Below are 24,264 nucleotides of genomic sequence, written 5' to 3' on the forward strand. Positions count from 1 at the left end.
GTTGTTGAAAATTACCCGGAGCCCTCCACTAGGGCGTCTATCATAACCTGAGCCGCTTTGGGAGGTTCAACACTGCAATCCAAACTGCAGGTATAACTTTAAAGACAGTAGAAACGTATTTGGTGGCGCGACACAGGCCAGCTGTGAAGTTCTATGTTATGTTACTTTGCTATGAACGAAACTTGATAGAGTCACCATCGTTGACCCTTTAAAAGGCCTACAAAAATACCAGCCGATTCATCTTTGTCAAAATTGTTAAACCAGTAGAAAATAGTATTTGGTTTTCGTTCCCCCCGCATGTTTCCTTTACGCTACCTTCTTAATTTTCCACTGTAAGAGCAACTTTAATGACAATATTCGGACCGAATCGCATTTATTATTTTTATTTTTGCCTCTAACATCTTTGGAAGAGAAGATCTATTTTGAGGAAGCGAGTTGAAAGAAAAGCAAGGATACAAGTGCTGAAACAAGCCCTCGCAGTAAAAGACAGCGTCGGGCGCAATAATGAGGTATTTGTTGCGTGACTGCAGTGAATTATTCTGACGTCGTTTCGATTACAAAAGCTTTATTCTCCGTCGAGGTTTCGATCACCTGATGCAACACAGCAGATCATGATACACTAGAGTCCAAAGTTTCGAAAGCGGCCAAGAAAGCCGCCTCTTCCTTTTACGAAGCTTCTTGTATATTGCACAGGATTGCATTGAAAGACGTTGTGCAATTTTCCAATACCGGGAAAGCCGCTGGCGCAAGAGAATACGATCATGCTTTGATGGCCTCGGACACAATCACTCTTTCGTTTACTTTTTTTCGCGTGTAACTACAGATTTTCGAATAAGATGTCACGTCTTTTACAGCTGCCCCATGAAGCACTGACAAGCTCAGAGCAGTTCAGAAGCGAGCGGTATTGCTTTCGTGAGCGGAATTGCAATATAGGAACTCGGACCTTTTCGCCGTTTCTCCTCAAGAACCGATAAACCACATGTCGGCTCTGGGACTAAGGCGTAGGCTCAGTGAGAGAAAATCGTGCACGCTGTCATAAGGATGCTCTGTCTTCCAGCCTCGATTGAATTTTACCTTACTGCAAATGGCTCGTGCACATAAAAAAATGCAGAGTTATTTCGTGCAACCGAGTGCGATACTCTGAATCAAAATCTAGTAATGATGAGCGAGCAGCTTTTCGAGTTTACCAATTAGGGAAGCAGATATGGGCTGGACAGTGCACAGTTGGCGACACCCGATCTTAAACCCTTTAATAACATCTTTTTAGGCAGGTCCGACCAATTACTGTTGGCTAAGCTCCGAGCTTTGTTGTGAGACTAGCGGATTAGAGATTGTGAGACTATCCAAATCAGCGTGTTCTCAACTAAACACAATTTCAGGACTCAGAGGAAATAATTAATGAAGGCGCACCGCTATTTTGGCGTTCGAGGGAAGACCTCAGTCTTTTCAATCAACCCACACATTACAGATATCTTATAAAATTATGTTATTAAGTTTGTTACGAACCTTATTTTACCGCTGCTGCTTATTATGAGACCCCAAACTATTTCAAAACTGACGCAACATTCGTTTATTCACCCACTTGCTCTTTATTCAACACACCATCCCCCCTCCATAATAATAATAATTGGTTTTCAGCAAAGAAAAGCATAATGTCTCTCACACTTTTTCTGTGCACATCTGGGACCGTATTCCAAGTTTGTGTCGTTAATGAAAGTGTCGCTATCTACATAGTCGCATCTTCACTCTTCTTTTCATCGTCTACCCAATACTTTTTTTCTGGTCACTTGTTGGTCACTTGTTCGCTGTGGTCGATCTTCGGTCCAGGATGCCACACTTCACTGCTGCCATTGTGGCTCGGCGTCCGAGAAATCTTGGCACTTCCTCGTCCTCGCTGGCCAGTGAGGGCTCCGTCACACGCGGGTTGTCTATGCTGGGGTGCATATCTGCCTTAGGACAGGTTCATGTGACATGCTATATAGTGTCGGTTTACCGTGACACCGCGGAAATTCGTCTACGTATTGCGTAGGAAGAGTCTTGTGTAATTTGTGTAGGTATGGATAAGTGCCGGTTTGTAATCTGCGCTAATTCCGCTGGCCTTTCGAGTATATCTGATTACGTGGGGATAACAGGGTCAAAGTTGCACATGGTGCAGAGTATTCAGTCCGCTCGGTAGACGTGCCCTCGAGCTAACTCGTCTGCTGCTTCGTTGCTCATCATCCTATCGTGTCCCGGAACCCATACGATGCTGTGTAGGATACGATTGGCGAATCTGTCGATTCTGCCCCTTGTGTAGTTTCGGCACGCGTGTTTGAAGCTGTGTATTATACGCGTATCTGTCGATTCTGCCCCTTGCGTAGTTTCGGCACGCGTGTTTGAAGCTGTGTATTATACGTGATGACGTAAAAGCATATCTATCCATTGTGGCTGCTCTTGTTACATGACGACGTCACAACGTGGTTACCCCAGTCGTGGGATATGCATATCACAATTACGTGGCGACATCAAGTTATACGTGAGGTAGTCACGCGGCTACAGCGGCAGCGCTTGGACTAAAACGCTGCGGCAATTTGATCACGTGCTGTATCGGACAGACTGACGGACGCGAAATGTACGAACGAAAATAGTAAGAATGCCTCGCCGCGGTGGTGCAGCAGTTAACATGTCAGAATACTGGGCTTTTATTGTCTTGATTACCTGGCTTCGATACGCCGTATATCACCAAAACAAAATCAACAAAAAAGCACACAAAACTCTAATTACATACGACACCGTCATAATCCGCTAGCATGGGACGGCTTCATCACATTAAAATTCACGCACACGCAACAAATGCTCTAAGTCTTGAGAAGTGAGTGGAGGCTGCTTGTTGCAGCTATAATTGATTGAAACACGTTTATTGACAGGCCTGTCATGCAGTATAAGAAAGTGGGGTTCTTGAGTGACTAGTTAGGTAAATCTGGTTTCAGAGAACTTACCTGGTCGAGCCACACGATGGTCGTAAGTACTTGATTCTTCTCGTCCTGCGCAATACGAAAAAAATGAAATTAGAAATGCAACAGTTTCTACACTGGGCACTCGTTAAACTGCTTCTGGGCTGTTGTTAAGGAAGTGTCTGAGGTTCATAACTGCTTTCATCATGTATGCTATATCTGTCAGCTTTGCACAGTAGAGTAACTCAGTATTTCAATTGGATATCTTATTACAATACATTCCTGGGAAGAGGCAACATGAAACAGACAATGTATGCCCGCTGACGAGGCTAATATACATATAAGGACGCTGGTGGGTGAAAGAGGCAGGCGCCTATAGGTACATTTGTTCAGTAGCTAAACAAATGCATTAAAAAGCGAGTGAGCATACAAGGACAAGAAATTGAAACAAATCAAAGGAATAAAAAAATGAGAATGAGATGCTATTTGAACCGTATCAAAGCACTGAACTGCCTAACAGCAAAACCGTATATGCAAATTACTTCGCAACAAAACGCATTTGAAAATGCGAGCCATAGGACAGAAAAATTTATACAGCAGAAAAACGAACATCGTCTATGAAGTATGAATATATATATAAAAAAAAGAAATTCGGACTAATAAGGATTCTCTCACAATGATTAAAAATTATGGATTACAAAAGCAACTCACTTTGTTTAAAGGCAAAAATGTTGCACTTCTTTCAGTGACCTATTCTAAAGACGGATGCCCATGCAGAGAGCTATACTTCGATTACATGTGCTTCATATTAATTATTGATTTGAAATCACGCATCAAACAATATAACTACATGCCCCCAGGAAGATATTTAGAGGGCAAAAAATTGAAGACTCTCCAAAATATTTAGCAAATATACATCGTCAAGGTCAAGTTATAGAAATGATAAAGGCTGGAAATACGAAACTATTGCAAAATATTTGCTTCATTATTTGAAGTATTGAACTTGGAGGCAGATAATTTCTCGCTTTTTTTTGGCATCCCTGTCGCACACACGACCGCACGCACAATCTATCAGTGAACTCGCCGTTGACGATAAATCGTGTCGGAGAACAGCAATGTGGTTCTGTGGCAGAGGAAGGCGTCCCGATGGCATACTTTGCCACAGACCGCATTGCTTATCTCCAAATACAGGGGGTCTTAATGTATGCATCGCCTTATGACTGTCAGCTAATGTTTAGGTACGCCATTAGAAAGAAACTATATACGGAAGTAACTGTTACGCGAGCATATAGCAAAGAACATTTCCGCTTTGCTTCCCTGCGAAGTGGTGCTCACTGGAAAATTCCTTCCATCGTACGGTGCTGTCGCAACAGATGGCGCTAGCTGCCGCGCAATTCAAAGCCTTATACATCCTTCCTTCGTCTTCAGAGCATTGGGGTTTAAGTAATAAAAAACTAAACGGAGGTTATCTGATTGGCGGTTAAAATTAAGACAGGGATGAAATATTAAACTGCATAAATAAAAAGAGTGGTGTATAATGAATGAATGAATGAATGAATGAATGAATGAATGAATGAATGAATGAATGAATGAATGAATGAATGAACGAACGAATGAAGCCTTTATTTGAATGAAGGAATGGCTTCCGGCCGCTGTTTGGGTAATTAGGGAGTTAGGATGGATGGGAGTGTAGCTTTTTCTCGTTGCTTGCCATGCTGCCGATCTGCACGCTGTAAGTCGACCACTCTGACACTGTTCGAAGCAGGCAGCTCTCACTGCCATAGGTGGCAATGAAATGTTGTATTGCGGTGCTTGTTAGAGAAGTATGTCATTATGAGGCTAAAGAGTATGAGAAGGCGGAGCGAACAGGGCCCGATAACGATAACGCGTTGAAGTCTTAAAAACGAAGCTTAAGCGTCCTCTAACGTTTTACTGATTAGATTGATTTGTTTCACGACCGCGCCCGTGACCTAATTTTATTATGGACATCACTTGCTTTTTATAGAAAACGCTGCATCTTAATTTTCTAATACTTATATAATGAATGCAAGCATGCACGCAACCCAAGCAAGTAACGGGTGCGTTTCATCGTATCCAACAGTTGAAACAAGAGCTGGTAGCAAAGTACAATATTTGGAAATTATATTTATTGTTATGGTAAGTTCCCCGCGTGTGTGCGGGGGCATTAATTTAGATCTCTTCCGAATATAGTAACCGCAAGCGCGAATGTTGGCTAATTCGGCATGGAAAAACAAAATGTCAGATATATTTCTGTCTCGCGGAAGAGTGGTTGAAATTGGCTGATATCTGTGAGTGGTAGGACATTGTTTCTCAAAATCAAAAACAATACCACAATCATCAGACAGCAGCAATATTTAACTCAACCAACACCTGTAAACAAACCATGGAGTTCACATTAAAATGAATATAACCAATAAGGGGCCACTTATCTGGCTTAATAAATGTCGCAGACGAATTAATGCATAAAAAACAACTGTCTGTATCTTTTTGAGGAGGATATACTGATATATTCTTATATTGCGACGTAATTTTTTTTAAGACTGCTTAAGACATCAAATAGAGATTCACCCCACGAGATCTCAAAAGAGAAATGGTTCATTCCACCACCGTGCTTCCCCTCGACAAACAATTAAATGGACGCATAGCCAGCAAACTGTGTGGTACCTGGATGTTGCTGTGAAAGCGATCAGAACTTACTGAAAATGTTTCCATGAAGATCTAAAAATTCCCAAGGATATATTTTGTTTTAGTGCTGACCTGTTTTATGTCATTCATCATTTTGTAGTGCTGTACAATAAGGAGAAAAAGCTCACTAGACGCAAGTTAAAAACTAAAAACAATTTTGTTTTTACGATCAGGCAGATACCTCCATGAAAAGCAGATAAGTATTAGGAGATATCCGCGCTCCGTCCCGAGAAACATAATTAGATGACAGTTTTGCGAGGCAGCTAAGAAATAAGCTAACAAGATCACGTTTTTACTTGCTAAAACTGTACTTTCAGAATAATAATTTATGTCAACAAACTAATTATTAGTTTTTTTGTTTTTTTTTCATATTGTGATTGGCCTCATCCCAAGAAGGTTAGCCAGTTTCGGGTCCGGTATCATCGGCAAACTGCTGGAATTCATATCCTGTACTGATGTGCTACTATGCGGCGCTTTCATTTTTATCTTTCATAAATTAAATTCTACAGCATTGCCTCGCAGAGGAAGCTTGCATTGAACAAAAAGAAAATTCTGTGTATTTAAATTACTAGCCTGAATGAAACGAGCCCTGTTCCGATGGCGCGATGGTTGCAATGCAATTACCTCCCTTAAAAAACGAGTTTATCGGACAGGCGGAATTGAAAACGATTGTTCAATCTCAATCCATTCGACCTCTTCCACACACTCAGCCCGTTTGCTTGATATAGGCTCATTATCTGGTCTGATTCAAAATTCGATGCCTAGGAGGTCAGCAGCTAAAAATTTCAATTGGTTTCTGCGTTCTTTTTTTTTCACTTTCTATAAGAAGAAGGACGCGCAGTAGGTTGAAAGGAGAAACGGAGATAAGAGCATTTCATTTCAGCTAGTTTTTTTAAACCACTGTGATTTCTAGGCTCCTATTCAGCCTTTAAGCTAAATAATTCACACACTGTGAGGATATTAGCCATGGGGAGTACAGTAAATACTCAGTGTCTCAAAGAACGAAGCACGTCTGCCAGAAATGAAGGCGGTGAAACATTTTGCTGAAACAGCACTAATTAAGTCTTTGCTTACACAAGGATTCGGGGTCCGCGGCCACTGCTTTGAATGCTCTTGAGATTCCCAGTAGACGACAGCACTCAGGTTCCCGTAAGCTTTTTGGTGCACTAAATACCAGAGACGATTTGCTAGCACAAGTCCTACAATATTATTTTCTTTTGTGAGTATGTTCTGAATAAGTACCGAAAGAAGAAGGCACTTTTGAGACACCTTATTCAATGTCCCGCCCGTTGACGAAAACTTGCTGGCAAGAGGATTGCAGACATGCAAGTACTCACGTTCCGAGACTTGCGAGTGTTAAGCACTAAAGCTTTGCTTGTGCGTTTATCTTCTAGTTTTTTATGTTTATTTATGGATTGTTCTAGTAAGCATGTTATGTTAGACTGAATCATTTTCGCGGCGAGAATTGAGCATGTCACCTTACTTCCTTTTAATTCAGTTTTTATTTTTCTCTCGGTCGCTTTACCCCACGCACTCTCTATTTCTTTCTCATCTTTTTTCCGCGTCCTTCCGCTGCGCTTTCTTTTTTTTTTTTTTTTTAAGTGGAGGAGCCTGACCAATATCAAAATTTTTAATTAGTGTTATCATGTCATTTAATGCAAATGTTTTTATTGGTTTAATAGCCTATAAATCTCTGCACTTGTTATGAGCGTTGAGTTTAGGGTCCCAAAGGGATACGTAGGGTGTCAGGGGCACCGTAGTCGGGGCCCTGATAAATTTCGACCTCTTGAAGTTCGTTAACGTGATTTGATATTGCATAGCACATGGCCACCTATTCACTTCATTAGTTTACACAGTGTAGTGGACGAACACCTGAGCTGTGCACGGGCCTGCTACTGGCTCTGTAGCTGAGCCACCTGTGCTGCCTTGTGCGGACAGAAGAGAGAAAGCAGAGAAGACAGAAAAAGAAGAGGGAGAGAAAGACGCGCGCCGCAACAGCCGTCGTCCACCACCTAAGCGGTGGCGGGTGCAATGACGGCCCACAACAGATAAAAATACTGTGGCTAGCTAGCTTCCGCCGCAAGCGGCTTTGACCTACCGTCCCAGCCTCGTAGGACCAGGAACAGCCACCCATCACCACCTCCCGTTGTTAACTGGGTATGTGTACAGAGGCTGTCATCTGTACGTGTCTGCAGAGCGTGTCCACACGAACTGACACTTTAAAAGAGGACGCTGCCGCTACTGGGCTTGAAACCTGTGACAGAACTAATAGGTCAGCTTCCCTGGCCCACCACGAGCGCAATAAACAACTTCTACTTTTTTTATTGCAATCAAAGTATACGATATCTACACAAGAACCGTCAGCCGTATTTGACTGAAGTAACGCGGCTAAAATTCGTTTAATGATTTCTTGTCTTCAGTGTGCGAAAGTCAATAAGTTTCTGGATCCACAAGTTTGATGACCTCAAAATATTTTACTATCCTTAAAGTATTCTTTGACTGGCCGTCTTCATGATACACCGTCGTTTTGCTTGTCCATAAATCTAGAGCCATTACAAGATCATATAGAATACCGTCTTCGTTTTCAATCACGAGATACCTGATGCCGTGAGGGCTAAGCGGAAAATCCCTCTTAAGAGTCCTTTGGAGGGCGACGCAGAGAAAAACTGCACCCAGAAATGAAAGAAAACATGCTCAATGATTTCATCATTTTGACACAACACCTTGTTTAAAACTGCAATACACTTTCGCGCATTCCAGTAGACATCGTTCTCATCATCAAGTTCCGCCTATACAACACACTCCTCGTTTTGCACAGAAAATCGCCGTCTTCATGATCATCAATCTGCGCTACTCCTTTGAGCCTAGTTAAGTACGCCACATACATCCACATCCGGGCGAGTGCGGACGAGGTGCGTGAGCGTATGTATCAAGGTGAAGAAATAGGCGTGGACATCTCATGCAATGGAAAGGCAAGATAACTGACGGTCACTAAGGATGACAAAGTGAATTCCATGTGAAGGTAGCATAGCAGGGGGCTGCGAACGTTAGGTGGGCTGATGAGATTAAGAAGTGTGCGGGGATAAAGTAATCGCAGCTGGCACGTGATCGGGTTAATTGGAGATATATGAGAGGCCGCTTGCCCTGCACTCGGTGTATTTATGTTGGTGATGATGACGTTGACCGTAACCGATAATGGGTACCAAATCAATGCCTCGTCGATGCAGTTTAAGAAACTGTAGGAGAGTCATGCTTTTTTTCGGGGCTTGGAAAAAAAGGTGGACCCACAGGAATCAAGAAGTGGTATTTTTCACCGGTTTAAATTGAACTCTGATTCCCTCTTGCTTTTTATTGACGTTCAGTGTATACAATGGCTATACTCCTCATAACGACTGTTGCGTTTTAGAAGCTGACGGGCAGCTTGGTCAATAGCGCCTTGGATGACATATTTGCCTATGCCGTACTAGCGTACCATATCGCTCTATATAAAGCGATACCATACCATACCATACCATACCATACCATACCATACCATACCATACCATACCATACCATACCATACCATACCATACCATACCATACCATATCATACCACGTTTTATGCACTAGTTAACGTTAAATGTGGATGCAATGATAGAAAAGGCATTTTGGATTCGCTGTGCCTAGAACTAGATGCCCAGATTCCATTAAAATGAAGGAGGTGTTTTATAAGGCAGTAATTATATTTTTAAATTCCATTTGATTAAAATTGTTTCTAACCTATTAGCATTCGGGCTACGCCAATACAAGAATGCTGCAATTAAATTTCTGATTTATCAGACCTGCACGCTTTCAATCGACGTTCTAAGAAAATATATAACGCTAAATTCAGGACTACCGACCGAAGTACGAAAACAATTGCAAACGCCGATCTCGAATTGGGCCACGAAGAAGATTACCACGCCGTGCGTGCTTGCTCGGACAACGGCGAATTAATCGCGGGGTCAGGAGAGTGGCGGCAGGAACTCCATACAAAGAAGAGAATACGAAGTGAAACCTTATAAGGCGAGCCATTTGCTAGAGCGGAAGTGGAGTCGCCTCGAGTCGCCTAGAGCGGCGGGCATTCTGCGTGTAGGGAGCGTTGCTCGGCCTTTCCATTAGGGAAATATCGAGGACGATGGAGGCACCATCGCGTGCGAGACTCCGTTGTGATCGGAGAAGGGCGTTGCACCCGTCCTATCCTAAAGAGTGGTGGGCAGCAAGAAGGCGTCCCTATTTTTCTCAATATCCCGAAGGCGTGCACGCATTGTCCGCGCTGAGGTGACCAGATCCTGTGCGCCCTAATGGAGCTCACAGTCTAGTGCTGCAGGACAGAACTGGCGCAGTTCCCACATCGTGCCTGTCACGCTCCCGAACGTCCGGTTATCGCCAGGAAATAAACGGCCAATCTATCGTCCCTTTACTGGCTGTCGTTACTTCAGGAAGAGCGACGGCATGCGTGTCTTGTCTCGTCATCTGTTTGTCCTTACTTGGCGCACTGACTTGGTCTTCCTGCGATTGTTATAGCGGTCTTTGAAGCAGAAGAAGTAAGGACCGTCATGCGGTAACTGCCTTCGCTGAGCAGCCTTCTGAGCAGGTACCACGCTATCAACATATAAAGCCGACTAAAAAGGGAGAAACCGATATATATATATATATATATATATATATATATATATATATATATATATATATATATATATATATATATATATATATATATATGTGCGTGTGTGTGTGTGTGTGTGTATTGCTTGCAATAATGCAATTGATATCAACAATATATATGGCGTGTGCATGTGGCAGCTGGTATATACGTACCAGGACCATCTGACCAAGTGCCACTAAATTTAGACGCACATTCGAATACGTGGTTGTGGCTTCGTGTAGAATCTGCATCGAATAGTTTGCTGTTTAACGGCTGGTGATCATGTCACAGACTCAGTTTGTAGCCTGCAGCGCTCTGTATTAAATGCGGACAATTGGAGAGTCGTCCGGTTAAACGCAGCAGCTTTTTTTTTCTTTCTTTTTTTTTTCAGAAAAGGCATCTAATTGAGTTGAGCGCATCCAGTGTAGCCAAAATCGTGGTCTCCTTCGCAAGTCAAGACAGTTTACGATGCCTATTAGGGAATGGTTGTACAGTAACAGTTATGTCTGTTTCCTTTTGCAACCCATCCTTGCCGCCTTCGGCACTTAAGCTGTTTGCGCAATCACGGCTACTATAGACTGCTGTGTACCGTTGCTCATCTATTCCGCTGGGATCTCCACGGCGATCCACGTGTACAGTAAGGAATGCGAACAGTGACAAAACAACACATCGTGTCCTCTCTGAGAGCCGCTGGGCAGAAAACGAACTCAGTCCAGCTGCACAAGGCTGATGACGAAAGCCCGAGAAGTCATGACGGCCGGGTTCTCATTAGCCACAGATCGAAACGGCAGCGTGATCTCCCTGGAACCCTCTTCGCGTGCCGTTGGCTGCCGCCTGAACGGTTGCGGTCCTCGGATTGCGGCCGATTCGATTAACTGAGGTTTCGTCGTGCCGAGAGTAGCTTTCTTCACTCTGAGAGTGTGAGGCAATAAGGGGAGTCTACGCCGTGTTCGGCGGCCAACCTCACAAAGGCCGTCATCCTCCTTCTGTCGGCGTTTTTGGCAGGCACTTAATGTAAGCCTTTGCTTCCACCGCTCCCATTTTTTTTTCTTCTCTACTTCCAAAGCGTAATGAGCAGTCCTCAGCTTATTAACGTTGACCGAGCTTTTGATACAGAGATTGACCAATATTGCTGATACGAACGTCGAATTTATGCATGGCTGGTCTTTGCTGTAAGCACAGATAAAACTATTTATTATCACATCTGCTTACTTAAATCGCACAAACCTCCAGATATAGAATAAATCTGCTTCAAAGCGATAGAAAAGGCGTTCGAAGCGATAGATGACAATACCTCTGGGGCCTAAACGTACCGATTGGGCTGCTGTTTCATAATTCTTTAGGTGGATTGTCCTAAGAGCTAGCTGGAGATTAAAAAGCCTTTTTTTTTGTTGGTCTGTTTCCTTCACACTATTTGTCGACGCAGATAGCTGAACGGAGTTTTCCGAATGCTTTACCTCGTATTTCAGTTTCATACTTTCAGGCGTAAGCAAAGATAAATTTTCATCATCGAGCTGATTTTCGCCAGACGTCTGGAGCCATAAATTGACTTTGTGTCTGCTTCAAAAGGTAGCCGTTGCAAAAACCTCGGCACCACTACAGCAAAACCACCTAGTGATGACAGCGACGTCTGCCTTTATGTTAATTTTGGACCCTGAAGCTAAAAGGAAAATTAACTGTCATGAAATGAGCCGGAAAAAGAATAACAAAGTAAAGATGAGAAAGGCAAGAATAAGGAAGGAAGGAGGGGAAGAAAGGAAGATTAGTTTGTTTGTGGGGTTTAACGCCCCAAAGCGACTCAGGCTATGAGATACGCCGTAGTGGAGGACTCCGAAAATTTCGACCATCCGGTACGTGTTCTTCAACGTGCACTGACATTGCATAGCACATGGACGCCTTGCTTTTTGCCTCCGTCGAAAGGCGGCCGCCACGAACGGGATTCGATCCCACATCCTTGGGCATAGTAGTCGAGCGTCCTAACCACTGCCAAATAAATAAATACATAAATAAAGAACGAAAGAAAAGAAACAAAGAAAAAAAGGTGACGAGCGTAATGTGTAAAACACGGAACTTCCGCATGCCGCAAAATTTGGATAACAACATTTGCTAGAGTGCTACTCATGTGTAAATAATGAAGCGGTAACATAGTAGCGTAGTAAATAGAGAGATTTAGCTTACCGGAGACGTATTACGTCTCCCGGAGACGTACAGACGTAGACGTATCGGACGCCTACTGCGCATGCGTGAAAACTGCCGATACGTACAGGCGCTGGAGACGTACTCCGGAGACGTATGCCGCGTGACGTCCAGCTTGCCGTAATCTCTCGAGATCTCACGAGATTTCAGCAGCCATGGAGCCAAGCCGCCAAGCTAAGCCAAGCGCCGATGGGATGGTGCTACGAGTGCTTGTAGAGTGCTGCTGTGCGCAACGGGCCACATAGTTTTCCCGTTTTCACATTGGCGTCATCAAATGCTGTAATACCCTTGCCCCGGCCGTGCCAAAAAAACATCATGCGCAAGCGTTTCAGTGCGGGGGACGACCAGCAAGTAGCTCGAGATCGCCACCATCCTGTACATACACTGTACAGCGCAGGGAGAAGGCGCCGTCGAAAGAAGTTGCAACGATTTCTAGGGATCTGCCGACGGCGAACGAGCGCTCGCTCCGCTGCGCAATGAAGGCGTTCGCAAAGGCCTTTGCAAGCCAGCCAGCGTCAGAAAAAAAAAAAATGATTCTGGTAAGTCACTACCCACTACCTTCTCTGTTCAGACGATCTGACTGGACAGCGGACTGTCCGAGCGGAACAATTATCATATGTGACGAAAACGGCACTTTCGAGTAGCTCGGAATGACAGTGACTCGGCGCCTGCCGATCGCGTGCGCTCCGAGTAGGAGTGGTGGTGGATGATGCTTTCCCACGATACATACGACCCGCCCGTCTGTACACCGCCTAGTCGATTGCTGGGGAATAGCAGCGCAAAGTAAAAAGCCACTTACGTTGTGCGAATTAGATACATGATATTTCAGCATTTTTGCTAAGCATGGCTCGAGTTGCATAATTAATACACGTCGTGTAGCTGCTTTTGTTTACCTGTGCATGTAAATGTGCACAGCCACCAGGAGCCACAATAAATAAAAATTGTTTGCAAGATGATTTACTTTATCTTCTCAGACAATTGTCTGGCACCATTAGCTAACAGCACATGCTGAATGCAGTGCCAAAGCCAAATATTGCAAGAGGTCATTTAATTTTTTTTTTTTTGCTCCAAGCTTATGAACTTGTGTCCCTGTGTCAGCACGTGAAATGAAGTATTTTATGCTGTTGGACAAAACATTCAGGCACTGGAAGTCTTATTAGCATTTACAAGTCGCAGAGGCTGAACTGGTTTGCTCATTGTGTTATAAAAACACCTGAAAATTAAAAAAGGATCCTTGTTAAGGACCATTGCATTGAATGAAGGCAACAGTGTCTGCGTCGTGGCACTTTTCTAGTGTCCTGGCGCAACTTTCAGCTGCACAATTAGATCCTGTATTATGTTGGCAAGTTAATTACCAATCATCTGTGTCTCATATGGTTATTCCCTTTCAGATGAAAATGAGCCTGCAAGTGCCTGAATGACATGGTGCCCAGAGAGACTCATGATGATGAAAGCAATCATGACAACTCCCGGAATAGTAAGCGACAACACTTCTTATATTACTTTCTTCAATGTTCTTGTTGAACATGTTACAGCTATTTACAAAGCACTGCAATGTTCAGTCTTGATTCTCTTACTGCAGTGTACAAAGTGTAGCCAGAGTGCTAAAGTAAGCTCGTGCATGTTGTTATGCACCGGAAAACAGCCCAAGATCTCATGGCTGCAGAAATAATTATTTCTTTCATTTGTTTGCTTGCTTCCATGGCATAGCCACAAGTCTGCACAGTGTGGAGCCGCTGCCGTCAACACCAAGCCTGCAGTCAGTGCCCTTGAGGGGTGAGGACATATTTACGTTATTTTGAGCAGCACCAATTTGTAAAAAGTTTTATTTATCTCAATGCCTTAACAACTTACTATAGTTTAAAAGTCAAGACTGCTTAGTACAACTGCACTAGAACCTAGTTGTTAGCTTTTGCATTCATGCCAAAACTATGCATGGACCAGCAGCAGCAACAGTGCATTATACAAAATGCAATGGCCTATGAAAGCAGCGATAAATGAAATAAATGAGTAGGAAAACAAATTATTCACAAGTTTTCATGTTCATGGTGCACACTCACGAGACCATCGCAATGCTTTGTGTATTGTTATGCTTGTCTCACTGTTTTGAACCTACACTCCATTTGGTGGCATGACTGAGTCTTCGGTTTGAGAGAAGAATGACATTTCGAAGATGAGAGAACAAAAACAATGAAATTTGATTGCACTTCTGCAGACTTATGTACATACTTCAAAGGTCTTAACAGCAAAAGGTCAAAAGCAAGTTCATAGCAATGATAGACTATTGAGCCTCTTGCCCAGGGCCAGTATTGTTTTTTTTTTTACTCGACAAGAAACCTTTAAACAATCAATCCAGCCCTCTCACAGAACTTTGGCCAAAAAAGCACGGCACATCTCTTCGGGTCAGTCAGCCAGTCAATCAAACAGTATTGGTAAGCAATGTTCCTGCAGTCATACCTTGGGAACAGGCGAGGAGACATAGAAACTTCCTTTTTCACTTCGATAGCGTTGCAATAGTCAAACAAGGAGTCTGTCTGCCAGAAAAACACAGGGCATGTCTGATGTCACATACAGCGGATCAAAACAGCATCTGTAGAACTCAACTCCTAATGGATCAGTGTAATGGTTTTATGGCCATGTCCCTTCTCCCAAACAGCCACCGTATCTTCCTGTGCGGTGTGGCCTCAGGCACCCCTCTCCAGAATGTATTCATCATCGGGCAAAGCGTGGGAAGTTCCCACATGCTTTTTCTTTTTGCGGCTTCACACTTTTGTGTGATGTTTGCCTGGACGTGTGATGCATTTCCAGCTCTTAGGTCATTGCAGCATGCTGCTGTGCATGTGCATAATCAACGCAAAAGCTCAGAAGTAATATTTTATAGAAACATTTCTACCGCAATTACCCATTTGGTGAATTTTATTTATCCTCAAGAAAAGGATGGCAAAATTCTATTATTGTTTACTCCACCCTCCACTGTGGTCTTAATGCATTGGTTGATGTGAAAAAATGATTCAATTTGTTTTCAATGTGCATCAGAAGCAGCGTTCACTGACATAGAATAACATCAAATACCATGGAAAATCTTTTGCATATGCCAGCAACAGGCAAGTCCCAGTATAGATTGCTGTTGAACGTGACACTTAGTATTCTCTGCGAGCCTACAATTGTAATGTTCCGGCTCTCATTGCTGACAGCACGATTAAAAAAAATTTTTTTTTCTGGAAAAATAATCAGCGTTGTCTTTGAACAATTTATATTAAGTTTGTTTGATTGAAACCACAACAATAATGTTAACAGGAAGGCTTTGCTTTGCTTTGTCAACGTGTCTGCATCAGTGCCCGTCATAATAGAACAGTCATCTGCATGTGGTGGTGGCAAAACTAGTAAATATCCAACAGGTGCAAGATAGGTGTCAACTTATCCGCTAAGATGACGGCCTGGAGTCCTTGGACATGGGTGACGTCAGCTAGTCGGATTAGACCTAGCAGAGTTTCAGGGCGTGAGCTCGACAGTAGTTTCCCAAAATTATGTTTTGTCTCTCGATTTATATTTTAGATTTCTGGACATGCCCATATCATATGTACCAGATCCACCCTATATATGTACGACAAATTTAATGGATATGTCAATGTGGGCAATGTCTTTGATGAACACTTTCAACAACAGTGGCCAAAGCAGGCTTCCTTGTGAAACACTGTTAGTGACTGTTAGATCGTTCAAATGGTGATTACTCAGGCATGCTATTTGTGTTTATTCTCCTCTCCTTCGGGGGCAAGTGCCAAAGGATATACCCTACAACCTGTGTGCAATTCTGTTCACAACTATATAATCACACCAGGTAGATTGCTACAATGAGAATTCACTGCCTTTTCTTTTCCTTTCTTTTTTTTCATGAAATTCTAGTTTAAGATTCGTAATTATCAAAATACCCAATTGCTTGTCCATGAACCTTTTGTACTTGCTATATACCATGGCCTATTCCCCGCCGTGGGTATGTGCCATTACCACTAAAGACAGTCATCAATGGGTCTGATACATAGGTCAGGGGTGGAAGCAGGCTCAAGCATTTTGGAGCAGCTTTGGGAGCAGCGAGACAAGAGTTTTGGAGCAATGAGACAAGAGTTTTGGAGCATTTGAATTATGTTTTGGAGCAGGTTCCTAAGGTCAAATGCCTCTGATAATTGTAGTAATTGTTTTTCTCTTTCTGACAGAAAAAGATGAGCTCTTCCTTTTTATGCAAGTTCAATGCCTCTCCAACTTCGCACTCATTTCTGACAAGACAACGGCCAACAACTTGAAACAGACTAGCAGCAAACAAAATGCTTGCTGGTGTACTTTATAACTGAACACCTAGTGTGACCTTGTGACCTAACGCATTTGCTAGTTTACCACTTCAATGCACTCAAGCAATGCCACTAATTTGGAACTCAGATTAATGGACATGACATTTCTGCTCTCTATCTTGTGCATATCCCTTTTTGATCCTATGCCTGTGCTGATAAATTCCTGAGCAGTGGTCAGTAGTGCCTTCAGGAAATGTAGATGGCACTGAAGGGTAGCCTTTTCATCCTTCAGCATTTTTACTTCCCTACCTCCTTCCAATAGTTTTATCATTCTTTGCTTGAGCAATGCTGGGGCTCATTTTTTAAATCTTGGCAATAGGCCCTGTATGGCTTTCCAACACTCTTGAGACGCTTCCTAGTGAGTGACATCTTTGGAGTACCAACCCGTAACGATTCAAGTATGATTTTGTCTGCCGTAGGCCCAACAAGCTTGTTACTGAAAAAGAGGCTCGATAGGTGCCTGCTTGTTCTTAGACCACAACCATTAGAATAACTCATGTGGTTTTTCCAGTCGGACAAGTTTCCTTCCGAACGACTCACGGTAGTTTGCGCCTATCTGCTTCGCTTGCTGCTCTTGCTTCTCCCTCCACCGGCGATTCAAAAGGCTGAGAGGAGGTGCTACGTCACATGCACAGTGCATTTTTTTTGCAATTATCTCCAATCGCCAGTGACTCATATTAAATTTACTTGCAAACAAATATTTATTATGCCACATGCTTCCTTCCCTTACAAAAGTTTCGTTTGTATTAAGCCCAGTGCTAGATGCGTTATATCTTTGCCACTGGTGCAAAGACATTGTTTGCGTGTTGCACTAAATTTGATGGTAGAACATTAAAACAGCCAATTTGGAGCAGTTTTGGAGCAATACTGCATTTTGGAGCAGGATAGAGCAGGAAAAGCAGTTTGGGAGCAGAATGGAGCAAATGGAGTGGCAATTCCACCCCCGATAGGTGCATTCACAAGAGGAGACTGCTGCACTTCTGTGCCATGATATAGGGGTATGCCATATGCCCAGACATTTCACGAATAATCATGTGCGTAGTTATTCACTGCAATACCAGCTGGAGAGCAATATTAAACAACCTCCAGCTTTCTCATAACAGCTTTAATTTTACAGTAATTTCTGTGAACACTGCACCTTTTCATTCCAGGAAGGTAGAAGAATACAACACGGATGTTTTATGCAGCACATGGTGACGAACACTGCCCCGTGTGAAGATGGACATGTGGAGATCAGCTGGTGAAATCTTAGCAATCAGTTGACAAGATGCTGATTGCGCTGATGAAAGAATGAAAGTTATTTATGTTGGCACTATATCACATTGCAGATAGCACCAGTTTATTTTCTCCAAAACTCTCTCGACCATGTTCACTTTGTCAAATAAATCCCAAATACATTTTTGCAACACAAATGCTGTCGGTGTGTTTCTGTTCTTGCATTTTATGGTGCATAAGTAGCTAAGGCTACAGTTTTGCAAATACAGATCCAAAATTATCTGCAAATTTTAAATTGCATATTTTAAGAAATATTTGCATTGTGAGAATTGTAAACATATGCAATGACTCGAAAAAAAAAAGATATGTGCGCAACCTCTCTCAAGTGAGCCTCAGCTACAACGTTGAAAACACTGTTAGTGGCCTGTGGTCACCACTTCACCAAAAGAAATTCAAAATGTCCCGTCACATAGTGGTAATTGCTAAAAACATATCATAGGTCAGTGTTTCTCAAATAAGGGCTCACGAAGTGATTTTCAGGGTCCACGAAACCCACAGCTGCAAAAAAAAAGAAAGATATGCGTGATAGCTTTGGCCTGACTACACACAGTTTTGCAGGGTTAAAATCTAGAAGATTCAAAGGAGACTTTAGTTTATGAAAAAAAAAAAAAGAAGAGTGCGGAAACAGAGGGAGAGGGCATCTGCGGCATTCATTGATGCCAACGTTGGTAAAACTCGAGCTCTGGCTGCACTACTGGATGGGGCTACAATGCAAAGCGTCTCGGGCATGATGACAACATGACAGCTCAATGAGAGTACAATTAATTCAGTAGTGTACAGAAAACTCTGAATAATGACTCTAGCAGTACATGCGATCAATAATTATATGAGCTGTGAATTAGCGGCATGAAGTGAAAAACCATAAAATGGCATCATCACTTTTTGCATCTGGTAGCACAGGTTCTCACTGAAGCCGTCAGACGGCCTGACGAAGACAAGCTGTGGTGGTTCGCCACCTCGTTCGCCAAAGCAGATGGCACTTCACACATACAGACACTTTTATAACTCAGATGCCACCTTTCCTTAATCTAGACAATACACAAATGCATACACAACCGTTCGGGTGAAACACTAGAGACGGCCCACGTGGCACAACTCATGTACAGCGTTCAGACTGGTGGTCTAGTGCATATTTGCGGTCACAAGCATCTCGTGCCACTAACAGTTCGAAGTCAGCGTTGGGAACAAGTGAAGCCGTTGGTCCGGAGCACAGCTGTCAGGTGTCCACCGGTAGACGGTCACGCAGTCAAAGGAGCATGGGAGACAATGCCGAACCAAAGTCATCGCGTCCTTTCAATTCGCCAAGTAGCGAGATGGCAAACTGAAGCTGTCATATCGCTGCACACAACACTCGGGCAAAAACCCCTGCATTTGAACACGAACACTATCACACGCCACCCTGAATGCCACCACGCACACACCATGTCATGTTGAACACTGTGAAACGAGAACGAGAAAGTAGTCATGCACTGCTGCAATCAATCGAGATAAATATTGCTGCATCTCGCATAAAAAAAAAAATTCATAAAGCTGCATCTCGGCATAACAGCGTCAACAAATGAACAGCATAAATCTTTGGGTAGCATTGTTGCATGCAGTGATGCTCATCTTGGAAATGGAGTAACTGTTCTAGAAAACGCGGACAACAGAAACAGAAGTGGACATGGACGTACACAGGCTCACAACTGTATTTTACTAACCGAAAGAGGACATATATAGAGCAAGCAAAAGTATAGCGTTGAGCATGTGGTTTTGTGCACTTTATATATGTCATCGTTACTTAGTAAAATCCAGTTGTGAGTCTGCAAGCCTCCTGTCCACTTGTTTCTGATGTCCAAGTTTCCTAGAGCACTTACCCTATTTACAAGATATGCACCACTGCATGCTGCAATTATTGCTGTAAGGAATACAGAGATGAATTCTGCGACTGTTGACAAATGCCTCAACTATGAAGGTCACTGCTTGCCATGCTTGTCCATATTTTACTGAGAAAGGCAGCCTAAAAAAAAAAAAAAAAAGATGTTCCAAATTTTTTGACCGCAGGACGTAGGCCGACACTTATGTCTGAAAAGGCACAAGGTATTGACCAACTGAGGCAGACACAAGACAAAGTAGATAGACACATGACAGCTGTACAAAGATGTTCGGCAGTTCATTGCGCAACTTTATACATGCGCCCTACCTGTTACCATCTCAAAGTTTGGTTCTTGAAATAGTCAATAAAAGCAAAATCCCATGCTACGCTGCCAAACCCCCCTCTACAGCTTTCCTAACACTGCTAATTGCCTTGTTGAAGGCAACATGATGAGGTTGCAGTACGGCACCTCCAAACAGCTTGTAGAGTAGAGGCCATCGGGGGTAGGCTGCATCACTATAGATCACATATTTATGACCCATAGTGATCTTCTGCAGGTTCTCAAAGTGCACCGTCTCCTTGAGGATCCCTAAAAGATAGCAAGAATTAAAAATATAACCAATGCGGGTCTACACAGGTGCCTCTTCTTTTTGTATAATGAGATGTAATTACAGTTGCAAGTTTGTAGATACAATTTTTTCCTACAAATTTATAAAATGCCACATGCTAACACAATCTTGCATCACATACTTAAGTGCCACGTTTCTTTACAGATGAAATGCTGTTTTTCATGAGGTGGGTCATTGAGTACCCTTTCCCAAAAACCAACTCAAAAAATATAAAAGTACTTGTGGAATTTTCGCAGCAGAGATGTTAGGCTTTAATTTGGAAATGCACTCCCCTGAATATGAAAAACATATTACAGCTAGTTACTGCAATGAAGACATGACTGAACAGGCTTACCTGCATCGTGACGTCTGCCTTTAAATGGCCCACTGGCAGACTATGGCATTGGTACACATTAGTGCCTGATATTTCGGCACAGGCTCCACTTGTGCCCAGAGAAGTCCTCCTTCTGAGCCACAGACGGTCGGCAAATTTGCCTTGCTGTGCCATGATGAAACCCCAGCAGTTGAGCACAAGGGCCTTCCTTTGCATGCACCGCCTGAGGAGGAAAAATTGGAGCGGCTGCAAGCAACGATCGCTTATAAAGTCCCTATAAAGTGGTCATGAGAAAATAATCTTTCAGTGTGCACCTTCTTTACTGTGCCGTAGCATAATACTTATTGCATTGCTTTTGGAAGAGTTCACTAGCGTTACCTCGTACAGGCCCATCAATTTTAAGGTGAAAATCTTTAATGGCTCATACTGTCGGCATTTGTTTGTTTGGTCACACTATAGCTGTCAATCAAATGACGTCATGATGATGCCATCAGAAAAAATTAAAATCCTGTTTTCTCTGGGAGCCGAACCTCTATCCCTCGCATCCCCATCCGAGTGCTTTAGCCAACTGTGCAACGTTCGGGATCTTGAAATACACATCAAAATTCTCCTTGTTTACTGTAAGGATGATAGTAGCGATGACAATGAAGTTGGAATTAGCAGTGATGACATTAGCAATGATAATGACGGTGCATTTAATTCATAATGATGAGAGCAAACGTGATGCACCGTGTGCACCAGCAACGCTTAGATTTTCACATTTCTGCAGTGTAGATTCCGCAGTGCTCCCGGATTTTTTCAACACTATCATCGACACTTGATTTTTTTTTTTTTCAAAGCAAGCGAAATTCAGAAACCTACACTATGTTATTTTCTTTTTTTTTTTTTGAAAGATCATATATACATCTCACTTTTGCAAACGGTTTGAGACAATAAGGATGTAAATAAAGACCAGGAATTTCACAGAAATCATGTGCCAAATCAAAAATGAGCCAGATTCTGCTGATGTGCAGATGGAAATGAGCCAAATCTATTTTATTCTTGACAGCTTTCTTTCTCAGCTTTAGCATGATAGGGTGGACTACTGCGAGTGTAAATTCAATTATGGCTTCTCCATAACTACTTCCTTATCACTGTCTAGGATACGAAGAGATCACAGGAAAATCTGAAGCCAGAAGATAAAAACACTGGGAACATAGGCCTGCAGCAGACGAAGCAGTTTGTGCATAAAGCTAGCAAAATAACTTATAAAAGACTACATTCAGTTTAGCCTGTTGGCAGCGGCTTTCTGCATTTAGCAACATAAGCAAATAGCCGAAACTGGCAAGAAACGACAATATTTGCCGCTGTCTTGTCGCTTTGCATCCTATGTGCATCTACCATTCCCCGGCAATACAATGGTGCACTGAATTAAAATAGCTCTTCATTAAACACATTCCAACTAATTTCTACCAACAGAAAATAGCCTCACATCTTTGCTTGAAGCAGAAGCCCACTAAGCATTTATTTGCTCACTTTAGAGCAAATCAGTGCTGCTGATTGTGTGACAATGAATATTACAACTCTTCATCAGCTGTATTCACAGTATGATCGTTTACAGGTATTATTTTCACAAAGAGACTAGAAACGACTCTGAAAAAAATTTCCTTCAGTCAAAGTAGGGTCAAATATAGATTTTCATATCGATAAGGGCCAAATCCAAAATTGCTTACATTGTTTAAATTATTGCATAAAATCTTATGAAATTTCTGTGTTGAGTATTTCTAATACATGAAGCAAATTAAAAAATAACTTGTGCTGATAACAACCTTTTGCGTATTTCTCAGTTTGTGTTTCCGTGGACTTCCCTAATTTAATAAAAAAAAAATATTGACTTGTAAGTGTGCTAGTGTTTATGTTGATGACCTTATGCTGTGCTAGTAGGCAAGATCGAAAAGCAGCATAGCACTGGTTGCATTCGGGACGTTAAACAGTTTCACTAAATTCGATGTCGACAAGAGAGCACCTTCCCAAAGCTCTACAACCGAGTTGGAGAGCAGGGGTATATATATATGCCTTTGCACAAGTGTGCCTAAGTTAATTGACGTTTAAAAAAAAAAAAAAAAGATCAATGATTACAGCAGACGTTCGGTGACTGGGCACGAGTCAACTGCAATCGTTAATGTATATTATGTTTTACAGTAGCCAAAACTGCTCGCCTGCTAGAAACGACACAACGTCGTTACGCGCCAGAGAGCATTGGTCCCATGCCATCATCCCTAGGAGCATGAGCGCTGGTGCCTTTCGACTACAAAATGGTAGGGTTTTGACGTAGTTATATCGAGTAGAAGGCTCGGTAGCGTTTATGCACACATGGAAGCTGATGGGGATGATGTGCAATGAGTAGCGCGAGAGTGCGTAGCAGTGTGAACGCGGGATGATACGACATCCCGCCCCGCTTCTCACAAGGAATTTATCGCTTGAAATCCGCTCCGGCCTTTTTTTTTTTTTTTTTTTTTTTTCAAATTTGAAAGCGCTATAAGCGGTCGCACAAGTGTTAGACTGTTTTGATAAGCTCTGAACCTCAGGATTAGCGCTAATTCGCATTCAAAGATGACTACTGAAACGCCACAGCCAGTCAGCTTTGCTTTACATGTTTCGGCGGGCATATTTATTTGACACAGAAAGCACTGCTATCAATAATTTGGCTTGTAACCGTCAAGCCACCACAGCCACCACACCATGCGCTACTTACCTCGGAGAATCGCTGAAGAGCTTGCAGATCAAGCCACTTGTCATATCGTAGAGTAGATGACCGAAGTAAAAATCGAGCTGCGCCAAGGTGCCTCGGAGCCGGAGACCCTGACACGCTGCGCACTGATGACCTCATTTGGAATTAGGAGGGCTAACTGCAGCTCTCCGAAATCCTCTTTCTAGAATCTAAAAATCCTGTTGAACACTATGTTGTTGTTGGCGCCGATGTTGAAGGGTACCACGCTCACGTAAGTTCCTTCGAGGCTTTGGAATATCGCGCTCCCGTTGAAATCAATGCATGTCTTCAAATTCATCCCATGATAGGGTGCTCAAAAAAGCTGCCTGTCGTGAAGGGTGAAGGATGCTGTCGGCATGATGTAACGTAACGTGGGCAGGTTGCACCGATAGCACGAGCAAATTCTAGCACACGACCGAACACCAGCAAACACGAGCAGTTGTTTCCTTCCTCCATGCGAGCACTACGAGCACCAAAACAAACGGATTTAATGCAACTAGGCTTGGATTGTTCAGGCTTGCTGCAGGTAGCAAAGTGGTTAAAAGTGAGCTCAAATTAATAATTATTCGAAACACAGCTAACACGTCAACATGATGACT

General features: G+C 42.8%; 2 protein-coding genes and 1 long non-coding RNA gene across 4 annotated transcripts in view; 1 reads left to right on the top strand and 2 right to left on the bottom strand.

Annotated features, from left to right (window-relative positions):
• LOC146198678 (neuronal acetylcholine receptor subunit alpha-10-like) overlaps positions 1-24,264 on the bottom strand; it is a 128,310-nt gene that overhangs the window by 39,081 nt on the left and 64,965 nt on the right. The window contains exon 3 of the mRNA XM_084594177.1: positions 2,979-3,023. Within this exon, the coding sequence (XP_084450303.1) occupies positions 2,979-3,023 (45 nt within the window). The remainder of the gene's footprint in view (positions 1-2,978; positions 3,024-24,264) is intronic.
• On the top strand, positions 12,520-18,222 carry LOC146198679 (uncharacterized). 2 transcript variants are annotated; one of them, XR_014705005.1, is made up of 4 exons: positions 12,520-13,040; positions 13,893-13,978; positions 14,212-14,277; positions 18,000-18,088. It is a non-coding gene; the product is annotated as an uncharacterized LOC146198679 (long non-coding RNA). The 2 variants fall into 2 exon arrangements; XR_014705006.1 differs by lacking the exon at positions 12,520-13,040 and having other exon boundaries at positions 13,262-13,978; positions 17,996-18,222.
• Positions 18,232-24,145, bottom strand: LOC146198680 (uncharacterized). The gene is made up of 3 exons (XM_084594175.1): positions 23,651-24,145; positions 20,938-21,139; positions 18,232-20,563 (listed from the first exon to the last, which is right to left on the bottom strand). The coding sequence occupies exons 1-3, from the start codon at positions 23,692-23,694 to the stop codon at positions 20,498-20,500; spliced, it is 312 nt and encodes a 103-aa protein (XP_084450301.1). The 5' UTR covers positions 23,695-24,145; the 3' UTR covers positions 18,232-20,497.

The sequence above is a fragment of the Amblyomma maculatum genome, chromosome 2 (genome assembly GCF_055883805.1).
Source record: "Amblyomma maculatum isolate TAMU_Amacu chromosome 2, ASM5588380v1, whole genome shotgun sequence".
NCBI lineage: Eukaryota > Metazoa > Arthropoda > Arachnida > Ixodida > Ixodidae > Amblyomma > Amblyomma maculatum.